At 41.2% G+C, this 13,124-nt stretch overlaps 1 protein-coding gene across 3 annotated transcripts in view; it reads left to right on the top strand.

Annotated features, from left to right (window-relative positions):
- ENOX2 (ecto-NOX disulfide-thiol exchanger 2) overlaps positions 1-13,124 on the top strand; it is an 82,543-nt gene that overhangs the window by 32,968 nt on the left and 36,451 nt on the right. For all 3 annotated transcript variants that reach the window (XM_018044265.1, XM_018044264.1, XM_018044266.1), the window contains exons 4-6: positions 5,480-5,713; positions 7,875-8,087; positions 9,855-9,961. In XM_018044265.1, the coding sequence (XP_017899754.1) occupies positions 5,480-5,713; positions 7,875-8,087; positions 9,855-9,961 (554 nt within the window). The remainder of the gene's footprint in view (positions 1-5,479; positions 5,714-7,874; positions 8,088-9,854; positions 9,962-13,124) is intronic.

Below are 13,124 nucleotides of genomic sequence, written 5' to 3'. Positions count from 1 at the left end.
CATCTTGCCATCAAGAATATTACACTCTGAAGATGGCAAAGTATGATACATATGTAAACAAAACATATCAGGTACCAATAAATGCTACGAAGAAGATAAAACAGCTCACACACCTGGGGTTGCTAGGAAAACAAGCATTCTCTGACATTTGAATTGAGATTTGAACAATATGAAGGAGATTGCCATGCAAACACCCGTGGGAAGAGCATTCCAAAATAAGGAAGAGCAAGTCAAAGACCCTGAGATGAAAATGGACTTGGTGTGTACAAGCAGAGGAGAGAAGGTAAGCACGATCGGAGCCCATTAAATGAAGGAGAAGCAGGGACAGGAAATGAAGTCTGAGAGGTAAACACAAGCAAACTGTGTTGGGCCTTTCATCTTTACCAGCGTACCTCATTTTATCACACTTTGTATTATTGTGCTATGCATTGTGTTTTTTACAAATCGAAGTTTTGTGGTAACCCTGCATTGAGCAAGTCTATCAAAGCCATTTTCCCAACAGCATTTGGTCATTTCGTGTCTCTGTGTTGCATTTTTTTAATTCTTGGAAAATTTAAAACTTTTTCATTATTTGTTTTGGTAATCTGTAATCTTTGATATTATTATTGTCATTGTTTTTGGGTGCCACATATAAGATGTACCCCAGTAAGATGGCGAAGCTAACTGATAAATGTGGGTGTTCTGAGTGGTTGTTCTTCAATCTCTCTCCCTTTCCTTGGGCCTCCCTATTTCCTGAGATACAACAATATTGAAATTAGACCAGTTAATAACCCTACAATGGCCTCTATGTGTTCAAGTGAAAGGAAGAGTCTCTCACTTTAAATCAAGAGTTAGAAGTGATTAAGCTTAGTGAGGAATGCATGTTGAAAACTGAGATAGGTGAAAAGCTAAACTCATCCTAAACAGTTAGCCAAGTTGTGTATGAAAGGTAAAGTTCTTAAAGGAAATTGAAAGTACTACTTCAGTGAACACACAAGTGATAAGAAAGTGAAACAGATTTGTTGCTGATATGAAGAGAGTTTTGTCTGGATAGATCAGACCAGCTGTGACATTCCCTTAAGCCAATGTCTAGCCCAGAGCAAGGTCCTAATTCTCTTCAGTCCTGTGGAGGCCGAGAGAAGTGAGGAAGCTGTAGAAGAAAAACTTGAAGCCGGCAGAGGTTGGTTCATAAGGTTTAAAGAAAGGAGCCATCTCCATCACATAAAAGTGCACAGAGAAGCAGCAAGGGCTTGTACAAGCTACAGCAAGTTACCCAGAAGATCGAGCAAAAATCATTAATGAAAGTGACTACAGTAAGCAACAGATTTTCCGTGGAGATAAAACAGCCTTCTATTGGAAGAAGATGACATGTAGGAATTTCACAGCTAGAGAGGAGAACTCAGTGCCTGTGTTCAAAGCTTCAAAGGACAGACTGGCTCTCTTGTTACAGGCTAATGCAGCTGGCAACTTTCAAGTGAAGCAAATTCTCATTTACCATTCTAAAACTCCTAGGTCCCTTAAGAATTATGCTAATTCTACTCTTCCTGTGCTCTATAAATGGAACAGCAAAGCCTAGATGACAGCACATCTGTTTAACAACATGGTTTACTGAATAGTTTAAGCCCACTACTCAGACTGACTGGTCAGAGAAAAAGAAAAGATTCCTTTCAAAATGTTACTGCTCATTGACAATGCATCTGTTCATGCAAGAGCTCTGATGGCTGTTAATGTTTTCACGCCTGCTAACACAGCAGCCATTCTCTGTAGCCCATGGATCAGAGTCATTTCAATTTTCCACTTATTATTTAAGAAATACAATGAATAAGGTTATAGCTACCATAGATAGTGATTCCTCTGATGGATCTGGGAACAGTCAATTGAAAACCTTCTAGAAAAGATTCACCATTCTAGATGCCATTAAGAACATCTGTGATTCATGGGAAGAGGTCAAAATACCAACATTCCCAGGAGTTGGGAAGAAGTTGATTCTAACCCTCATGGATGACTCTAAGGGGCTCAAGACTTTGATGGAAGAAGTAACTGAAGATGTGGTGGAAATAGCAAGAGAACTAGAATTAGAACTGGAGCCGGAAGATGTGACTGAATTACTGTAATCTTAATGATAAAACTGTAATGGGTGGGGAGTTGCTTCTTAGAGATGTGCACAGAAAGTGGTTTTGTGACATGGAATCTACTCCTGGTAAAGATGTTATGGAGACAGTTGAAATGACAACAGAAGATTTAGAATATTACACAAACTTTAAACCAGCGGCAGGGTTTGAGAGGATTGGCTCCAATTTTGAAAGAAGTTCTACTGTGAGTAAAATTCTATCAGACAGCACTGCATGCAAACGTCATTATTGTCTTAAATTTTAAGAAATTGCCACAGCCACCTCAACCTTCAGAAACCACCACCTTGATCAGTCAGCAGCCATCAATGCCAAGGTGAAACTCTCCACCAGCAAAAAAAGATTACAACTCACAGAAGGCTCAGATGATGGTAGGCATTTTTTAGCAATAAAGTATTCTAATTAAATTATTTACATTTTTAGGCATAATACTATTGCACGCTTCATAGACTACAGTGCAGTATAAGCATAACTTCTATATGCACTGGGAAATCAAAAATTATGTGTCACTCACTTTATTGTGATATTCACTTCATGGTGGTAGCCTGTAACTGAACCTAAAATATCTCCAAGGTATGCCTGTAGTAAAGAGTTTATTATTCTGGGTACAACAGGAAGCCATTGAAGGATTTTAAGGATAGAGTGACATGATCTAGTATACATTTTAGAAATATCACTTCTAAAGTGATAGATTAATGTAAAGGATGGACTGAAGGGTATGGAGAATGCTGGTGACTGGTGGTTAGATAGCTAACTATAGTATCAGTCTAATCCAGAACTGATAGTGGCTTATAGACTATGGTAGTTGGAGTGGAGATAGTAAGAACTACTCTGCATAAAGTCACTTGTTTCTGGTGAGGAGACTGAGGTGATCGGAACTGGAAGCTCCAATACTTTGGTCACCTGATGTGAAGAGCCGACTCATTGGAAAAGACCCTGATGCTAGGAAAGATTGAAGGCAAGAAGAGAAGGGTGTGACGGAGGGTAAGATGGCTGGATGGCATCACCGACTCAGTGGACATGAATCTGAGCAAACTCTGGGAGATAGTGAAGGACAGGGTAACCTGGTGGGCTATAGTCCATGGGGTGGCAAAGAGTTGGACACAACTGAGCAACTGAGCAACAACTCTTAAATATTATAAAATGAAGCCCTTTGCCTTTTAGGGTGGTTTCAAGATAAAGTTTCATGGTCAATCTTTTACTTAACTTGAATTATTATTCATTATGGGGCAGTGGACAGATAAAACTGAAGGCAGAAGATGGAGTAATTGGAAAGGGCATAGAACCATTAACTACTTCCTTGCCTAAGGGTTAACAGTTTGGAAGAATTGGGTCCAAGTGCTAGACATTTTACAGAATGTCTCTTTGTGTAAGCTATTGTACTAAATGTTGTGCATGGTAGAAAACAGGTAAAACCTAGTTCTTCCCCTTAATGAATCTAAGGTTAGCGTGAAGTCTTACATTCATTTATCAAAGAATCATTGAGCACCAGTTAGATACCTATTGCAATAGGCCAAAGAAAAAGTAATGAGTGTTGGAAAAAGTAGGCTGGTAACACGGGAGAAGTGAGGAGGCAGATGTAGAATGCTCTTTTTACATTTGCTAAGTGCTGTAAAATCCAACTCCTGAAGATTTAATAGCACTTAGCAATGATAACAGAGCATTCCACAATAGACTATTTTAATAAGAACTTAAAGGTCTTGAAAAGCCCTGAACAGTTGTACATAAAAGACGACATGCTGCTCAGGAGGCATCCATCTAAACATTGAAATCAGCTCTCTGGTAACAGCCACCTGGAAACATTCTCATGGCTGCCAAAGGAAAGAAGATTGCAATCAGAGATGTGAAAACAACTAATTTTTCCCTTTAAATTTGAACCTGCTCTTTGAAAGTTTAAAAGTGTTAGAAAACTCCTGAATTGGATGGCTGTTCTCCCACATTGTAAAAGAAAGAGATTTAGACAAACAAAAATCCCTTAGGAAAGGGGCTGGAGCATTCCCCTCTGTCTCCAGGCAATATGCTGGGGAAATCACAGTGATCATTTCATTTGGTTCTTGTCTCTTAGTGATCTCTGTCTTCAATACCTAAAGGCCAGAGTCTTAAAAACCATTGTTTCATATATTTTGTCCATATTTTTAGTAGTTTAAAGCAGGAGTTACTCTGCAAGCTTGTGCTGAGAATGAAATGAGATAAATGTATGTGGAAGCACCTAGCTAAGCTTTTGAAACTTAAAAAGCTAATAAAAACAGTAATTTAAAAAAGTTTTTTATTAAGAGATTTAACTCGGGTGCTAAAGCTGCAACCAAAAATGGAGGTGGGGACTTGAATCCTGGTTTTGTGAATCCCAGTCCCATACCAGTATACTATAAGCATGCACATGCTAAGTCGCTTCAGTCGTGTCTGACTCTTTGTGACCCTATGGTCTGTAGCTCTCCAGGGTTGTCTGTCCATGGGATTTCCCAGGCAAGAATATAGAGTGGGTTGCCATTTTCTCCTCCAGAGGGTCTTCCTGACCCAGGGATTGAACCCAGTCTCCTGCACTGCAGGCAGATTCTTTACTGCTGAGCCACCAGAGAAGCCCAGTATAAACACACTACCTCTTTTTTTGGTAAGGATTCCAAATTATATGTCGGCTGGATCACATACCACTTTCTATCATCTCTATTCCACACCCTCCCACCCCACCCCCTCAAATGGTTATGAATCACCAACTATGTCTAGGAAACAATATGGGGGATTGAAATGTCAATCTGATACATTGAAATTTTATCAAGTTTTTTTGGTGGTGTGACTGACACTGTTGAAGTTATCCAAAGACAGTAGAGTTTGAAGCCAGCTTTTTCATTCTTCCCAGCCCATGGTACCATATAAGGCTTATTCTTGATACTGTTACCCATAGAGCCTCCCTCTGTCACAGGTAAGGAGGCAGATGGAGGAATCTTGGACTATATTATATTTTATGTGGCTTCCCAGGTGGCTCCATGGGTAAAGAATCTGCCTGCAATGCAGGAGACCCGGGTTCGATCCCTGGGTCAGGAAGAGCTTGGAGGAGAATATGGCAACCCACTCCAGTATTCTTGCCTGGGAAATCTCATGGACAGAGGAACCTGGCGGGCTACGGTCAATAGACTTGCAAAGAGACACGACTGAGCACAGACGCCAACTATGGAATAATAAACTTTTATCAGAGACAGAGAGTATAATCCAAGCCTGTAATGTTCCCCTTGCAGTAGTGGGGAGAGAATTTGGAGTTATGTGGCCAACTGAAACCACTGCAACTGCATTTGAAGGATGCAACTTGGAAAGCAACTTGCAGCCACTCACTCACTGGGCTGCTCTTGTGCTCCTCTCTCTCCCTCTTGTGCACTTAGGTTACCGCATTCGCCTGGGCTCTAGCACTGACAAAAAAGACACAGGCCGGCTTCACGTTGATTTTGCACAGGCTCGAGATGATCTGTATGAGTGGGAATGCAAACAACGGATGCTAGCAAGAGAGGAACGCCACCGCAGAAGGATGGAAGAAGAAAGGTTGCGCCCACCATCCCCACCTCCAGTGGTCCACTATTCCGACCATGAATGCAGCATTGTTGCTGAAAAACTAAAAGGTAAATGAAACATTTGAGCTTGGCTATTAGCCCTCTTCTTTGGAGAAATTTAATAAATGTATTGTTGGCAGTTATCCTCAAATTTCCCACTGAGGGATTCCAGGCATTTCTTGTGTTGAAGCCTTGCAGATAGAGAGGTGTACCCAGTAATTCAAGAGCCAAAGAATCTGTCCCTCCCACATGTGTCTCTGATCCTTCACTGTCTCAAGTGACGTTACTTTTCCTCTCCATACATCAGGTGATTAGGAAGAAACAGGTTTTTCCCACATTTCCACATCAGAGAATTTTAGCTGTGATCCATGACTGGAGACCTGTAAACACCCCCACCCCCTTTCATTGTGGATAGCAAGTTAGCTTTGAATTCTAAATCAGAATAAATCAAGATGGTAGAACCTGTCGTGACCTCAGGAAACCCTGGTAAAATTCCATCTTATAGATGAAAATTGGATGGCCAGAACTTACAGTGTATGTCCTTAGATTACTAAAAGACTTAGCTACCACCAACTAAAAGAGAATTTCTTGAATCACAAAATGGTCAATTTATTTCACACAGTAACTATAGAGACTTTTAGACATTGCTAAATCAGACTGCTTTCCCTTTAGTTTTGATTCCTGTTCCCCTTGCTTGACTCTCAGAGCCATTTTGCTAATTTAATCTTAATTGCCTAGTCTCTTGTGTTAGCTCAAATCCAGTTTTTTCATATGGTTGATTTTATTGGATGAGGGCTAGTGTCCCATTGATCTTACTGATGACACCAGCACTGCTCTAACCATATGAATTTTCCTTGCTTCTTGAGCTCTAGGCTTAGCAAGATGCTGCTAATTCCACTTTGCAAATAGGTCTCATTCACGAAACTTGTTTGCACCATTTAGCCTAAGGGCTCCACACATTACAGAAATCCTTTGTTTGGATTGATTTGTCTTCCTGTAAGAGAAAAGCAGAAAACATAGAGTCCAAAGCAGAGGCACGGAAGTAATGGGATGGTTAGAAAAGCTGGAAAGGCTGAAAGCAGACACCAGGTCCAAGATTTACCTATTTCCATAAGACCAAACAGCTCACTTTGAACTTTTCTTAACAAAATGAATTTGCTCGTTGTGTGGACCTCATGCAAAAAGTGAGCACTGATGCATCAAGTATATGTCAATTGTTTTTTAAAAACTGAGCATCAACATAAAGACTGGTATGTAAGTAATGAAATGAAAAGCTGCTCTAATGGTGAGGCTGACTTCCCATTACATATCTGCACTAAAAAATGCAAGTGGCAAGAAGTTCACATTACGGTAAGAGATGGTTCCTCTGGATGTAAGGGTTCCTGGGTAGAGAGCTATGTAGTGGGCTTTCAATGGGATGCTAATGGACTCTCCCTATCGGGAGCCTTTAACAGCAGAATGTGTAAGTGGTACCTCAGAAAGCTGAATCAGAGGCTTTGGAAGAGGAGTGTTACTATTTTAACATCAGAGAGTGACTCCTAACTAGCTGTAGAAATCCACTTGGGCGTATTCTCAGGCAAGAGAAACAGGATATGGAGAAATGTTGAAATAGAACAAATTACATCAAAATAGATTGTGACTGGGACTGAGTAGAAGGCCTGGGGCTGTGGATTGGATGCAGGAGTGCTGTTAAAAAAAGGTCAGACATAAGTGTTTATACCTAAAGAATAGCCATTTAACTCTTTCTTAAGCCTCCTCCCAATCGATTCCATGGATCCAGGATAAAGTTACCATCAAATTCAAGTTAAACTCAAGACTCAAGTTTTCTTATGCTTCCTAAAAAATAAGATTGTGGAATGCTGAAGTTCTCTCACCACTAATTTATACATTACAGACACACATACAGAGGCATTAAAAACTGCAATATGTGAAAACTATATCAATGAAGAAATCTTTGTTTAAGGAAAGAAGAGACACTCTTGTTCTGAAAACTCTTCATAGACTAGACTACAACCGACCTTCCTACTTTTGGAGTCTCTCGTTCTGTCAGTGTGTCTGCCTGCGGGCTGCCTGTGTGCTCACGCGTGTGTGCGCGTGGCTCCTTGCCCTCAGCGACTCATTTTACAGCTGTCGCCAAAAAGCCATGGCGGCCTCCTTGCCAGCGTGTTGGGAAAATAGATGGAGATTTGGTTACATTCGATGTCTCTGAAAATAAATCCTCTTTTTCCAGATGATTCCAAATTCTCAGAAGCTGTGCAGACCCTGCTCACCTGGATTGAGCGAGGAGAGGTGAACCGTCGCAGTGCCAACAACTTCTACTCCATGATCCAGTCGGCCAACAGCCACGTCCGTCGCCTGGTGAACGAGAAAGCTGCCCATGAGAAAGACATGGAGGAAGCAAAGGAGAAGTTCAAGCAGGCCCTTTCTGGAATTCTCATTCAATGTGAGTGGAAGTCATAGTTCTGCTGGAAGGATGAGAGGGCACTTCACTTAGTCATTGCTCTCTCTAGACAGGAACCAGGCCTTCAGAGCCATCCTGTGTCAAGAAGCACCGCCCTCTTCAGCACTGCCTTGTGCTCGCCTTATACTGCCAAATGGCCAAGCTCCAGTTTCACAGGAATCATGTATGCACTTCCCGTGTTCATTTTCTCTGGAGTATCTACTTCAGCTCCTTAGAAACACTGACACTTAGACAATAGGCCTGTGCTTTTACTTTCCTTGGTTCTCAAAGTAAGTTACAAGCAGCCTCAGGCTCCAGTGGAAAACTCAGAATTTCACTGCTAAAGTTAAGATGTAGCATCAGGATTTGTAAGCTTCTTAGCTTCAGATTTGCCTCATTATTATTGTGTAATATGCTTTTCAGGTACTCCATTTTAGGGATAAATTGTAATTATATTTTCTAAGGTAATTGAATAAAAGCCAAATTTGCTACTTCTACCTTTTATCTTTAGTTTCCTTTGACATTCCCTTTACTGAGGTCAGTAGATCCTGGGAGGGCACGGGAAGCCACTGAAATAGCCATTTTCAAAAATTAGTACTACACCAAACCTATCTAAGGTCTCTTAAATGAGACAGGGCAGAAAAACTCTCAAATAATGGTTTTAGTTTTTAGTTGCCCATATTATAAAAACACTCTTCTCTTTTGACTGAGAAACTGTATTCACATTAGGAATGAGGGTACGGTTTTATGACTTTGGTTTTAAACAATCATAGCCTAGTCTTCTCATATTTGACTTCCCATACTTGACTTACACATAAACAGGATTAAGGAGGAGTTGTTTCATTTTTCATCTTTATTCTGAAAGTCATATGGTCATAGAATCTGGGAGGAGAAAGCATATGTTTTTAAGACTTCAGAATAAATGGGAAAAGAGAGTAGCAAGCCTCATGGGAATATAAATCTTTAAATCATCAGTAAACAAGCTACCAATAGGGCTGCCAAGAAAGAAATAACACCTCTGAATTTTCTTACTGTGAACACCCAGCCAGGCAGAGGATCTTGTCCTTCTCTTTTCCCAGAAAAATAGTCACGACTGTTTTCCCTCTCTTGAACCAATTGCAATAAAGCCCTGGAATATTTGTACACATTTCCTCATTTGATATTTTAAGCGACCCAGAAAAATACTTTGTAGGACTGCACTTACACGGTATTCTTGCATAATACTTGTATTTCTCCAGCCAACAAGCCTATCTAAGTAGACTTAAAATAGGTCCCATCCACTTTAGGTTTTGATCTGTTACTTCTGGTTAGACATACCTCACAATAGTAAGAGGATAGATTCCATTGAAATGAAGCATTCAGGCTCATTCTGAAGGGCTAGTTTATGAAAGAAACCAATGGTCACAAGGAGCTGGTATAGTTCACTGCTTGCTGTCATGCTGTACTGGGTCAGTAGCGCTAAACCACATTCACCATGACTCCTGCCTGAATGAAGACACACTGCCTGTATTAAAGCTTTATTCACCATTTCACCCCAAATCTTCTAGGGTTCTTTTTTTCTTTATGTATACTGATATCTTTGCCTTTGAATCCTCTTTAAACTCATGGTACCCCAACACACGTAGCCTTTTTTTTTTTTTTTTAAGCACAACTCTAGTCAAGTGTCGTCGGAGATGCACTGAGCTGATGCTTCTCTTATTTCTTTTCTCCTCTCTTTTGCCATCCCTGGGTGATACTCTGGCTGGTTCAACTGTTGATCTGACGCTGCAGTTGAGCAGATAGTAGCCGTCTACCATTCCGCCTCCAAACAAAAGGCTTGGGACCACTTCACAAAAGCCCAGCGTAAAAACATCAGCGTTTGGTGCAAACAAGCTGAGGTTAGTAACTTTTTACTCTGGTAGCCCCTCAGGGGGACAGTTTCTTTCTTTAACAAGTTATTGATTTGGAGTTTAGCTAGAATTAAATAGTGCCAAGCTCCCCCGGCCACAACAAGCCCCTAATGAAATACTGAGACAAGTTCTATAGCCTGTCGCTGTGTCCTGACCGCCTGCTGCCAAAAGGTAATAAATGTGCACGTGTTGTCTTGAATGCATTCTGCTGGATGGAAACCTTAGTAGTGAAAATGTAGCTGTGATAATTAAAAGTTTACTCCTCTAAGCTAGCTAGTCTTGGGTACAGCAATAATTACTGACCTGTGTCTCTAGTGGTAGTGATATTAGGGCTGACTTACATTTATTAGAGCATCTTGACAATTAAAGCTAAAAGCTGCCTGGTGGTACATTGGAGCACTGAAATTTCTGAGCTTCTTTTATCAAACCTGCTCAGCCATCATTATAGGTGGCAGCTTTAAAGGTAACAGAGGACTCTGCTTTCAAATTAAGATGGACACATACCTCTCTGCTTGTGCTCAAGTGACATTTTTAGTGTAACACTAGAATGTATCTGATGGGATTAGGTTTTGATTCTAAATCCAAGATTAAAAACTGAGATGGGAGGTTTGTTTACACTGATATGCCTTTGGAATGTGACATAGGCCTCGAGTTCTTCTTTTGGCAATGGCACCCCACTCCAGTACTCTTGCCTGGAAAATTCAATGGATGGAGGAGCCTGGTGGGCTGCAGTCCATGGGGTAGCTAAGAGTCAGATACGACTGAGCAACTTCACTTTCACTTTTCACTTTCATGCATTGGAGAAGGAAATGGCAACCCACTCCAGTGTTCTTGCCTGGAGAATCCCAGGGACGGGAGAGCCTGGCGGGCTGCCGTCTATGGGGTCGCACAGAGTCGGACACGACTGAAGCGACTTAGCAGCAGCAGCAGCAGAAGTAGCTTCCTTACCCAGCCAGCCCTGATGCCTTCAATCTATGTATGCAGCAGCTTTTTCAGCTTCGTTTCTGAGTCCTGTTTGCCAGTCTAGTTGTAATCCCATTGTATCTATCAGTGTAGGTTGTCATATTCCTTAATATTTAAATAGCATTTGTAGGGAATTTACATATTATAGATAAATAATGGGCTTCCCTGGTGGCTCAACTGGTAAAGAATCTGCCTGCAATGCAGGAGACCTGGGTTCAATCCCTGGGTTGGGAAGATCCCCTGGAGAAGGGAAAGGCTACCCACTCCAGTATTCTGGCCTGGAGGATTCCATGGACTGTATAGTTTATGGTGTCACAAAGAGTCGGACCCGACTGAGTGACTTTCACTCACTCACTCACTCACTACATATTATAAAACACTTTCACACTGGTCATCTCACCTACATGAGCCTCCCAATAAATGTGGTGCAGTGGAAAGAACCCAGGACTTGGAGCAGACGTGAATTCAAATCTCAACTCTGACTTATTATAGCTGTGTGATTTTGAGCAAGCTGGTCAGCCTTTCTTAGTCCCTATTTCTTCACCTGGATTCAATGAGATGAACTATATAGACGGTGTGAAAATGCAAATACTATATCAATGAGAAATAGTATTATTTCAATTGATCATTAACAACTCCATAAGGAATAATAAGTAAGTAGAGTGTCTGTGTTTTACATGTGAGAAAACTGAGACCTGGAAATGTTAAGTGATGTACACAAAATGACACAGCTCATAAGTGGTCAGTCCAGGACTGGACATTGTTCACTCTGCACTCTGGTATAAACTGCCTGGTGGTCTTGAGCCGGTCATTTAGTCTTTGTGAACCTCAGTTTCCTAACCTATCAAATAAAGATAATGATCTATCTCTTCTCTCCTTCATGAGAATACATGACATAGTCTGTGTGGCAACAATTTGAGAACTATGAAGAGCATTTACAGGAAGATAAACCCACTGTTCATGAACTGACAGTCTTTGAGCCATCAGTTCTGCCTCAGCCAAGAGATCAGGGAGTCACTGCAGAGAAATCCTTGATAATATCAACCCAGTAGAGGGTAGAGTCATACAAATCCAGAAAGTTTGTAATTGTTTAAAAAATGATAATTAGGGTCAAAAAAGAAAGTGATTGTCTTACTGTAGCACAAAATAGTTTTAGAATGCTAGAGCTGCCTCATGTTGTGGAGCCCAACAAACAAAATTCAGCATTTCAATTCAAATGCGTACTGAGCACATTCTCTGTCTCAGGTATTATGACAGGCAATGCAGAATGAGGTGGTCTTTGTCCTCAGTGAGCTAAAAAGGTTTTAAAAAGTGATCAAGGGGAGGGTTGGAGTTTAGCACCTAAATTTCAAGTAGCCAAAATCTTTAGTTGAAATAATTCAGAAAAATAAAAGTTGAGAGAAAAATGCTCAGTATGCCTTCCCATTGTAGAAAAGCCATACTAGTCTCTCCCTGCCTTTCAAAACACATACCTGCATATCCTTTTTAGGGGCTGGAACAGGCTGTCTGAAGTGCTCCGCCCATTACAGAAAACCCTATCCTATACACTATTTCCTTTTTCATAGGAGTGGTGCCTCTTGTTGGAGCACTGACTTACCTAGCCCACAACCCTTTTGTAAACAAATTTCCAAAAATGGTCTCCATTAATACTATTCATCAAGGCTGTCTGTAGTTATAGCAAGCCCACATATCTGGTGGCTATATGCATGCATGCATGCGCAGTCTCTCAGTCATGTCTGACTCTTTGTGACCCCATGAACCATAGCCTGCCAGGCTCCTCTGTCCATGGAATTTTCCAGACAAGAATATTGGAGTGGGTTGCCGTTTCCTTCTCCAGGGAATCTTCCTGACTAAGGGATTGAACCCTCATCTCTTATGTTTCCTGCATTGGCAGGCAAAATCTTTACCACTGAGCCACCTGGGAAGCCCCTGGTGGCCATATGCTTGAGTTTAGTTACCTCCTCAATAAACTTAGCTATGCTAGTGAGCTGGCCATTTCTCTGCAGCTGTGGAGAGCTGAGTTACACACCCTGTCACCTAGTATTGCAGCAGAGCTTGCTTGACACAGTGATAAGTACATGGCCAGCATGATTTACTACATGTTTGGTGATGTGCCTTGTAGACTTTGTAAAAACCTAGGAAAATGCTTCCTGCCTGTTGGATTGGACTAAATTAAGGTCTACCTTGA

This window comes from Capra hircus (assembly GCF_001704415.2).
Source record: "Capra hircus breed San Clemente chromosome X unlocalized genomic scaffold, ASM170441v1, whole genome shotgun sequence".
In the NCBI taxonomy this organism is placed as follows: Eukaryota; Metazoa; Chordata; class Mammalia; order Artiodactyla; family Bovidae; genus Capra; species Capra hircus.
The sequence above is the reverse complement of the archived record's forward strand: the minus strand, read 5'-3'. Positions and strand labels throughout refer to the sequence as shown.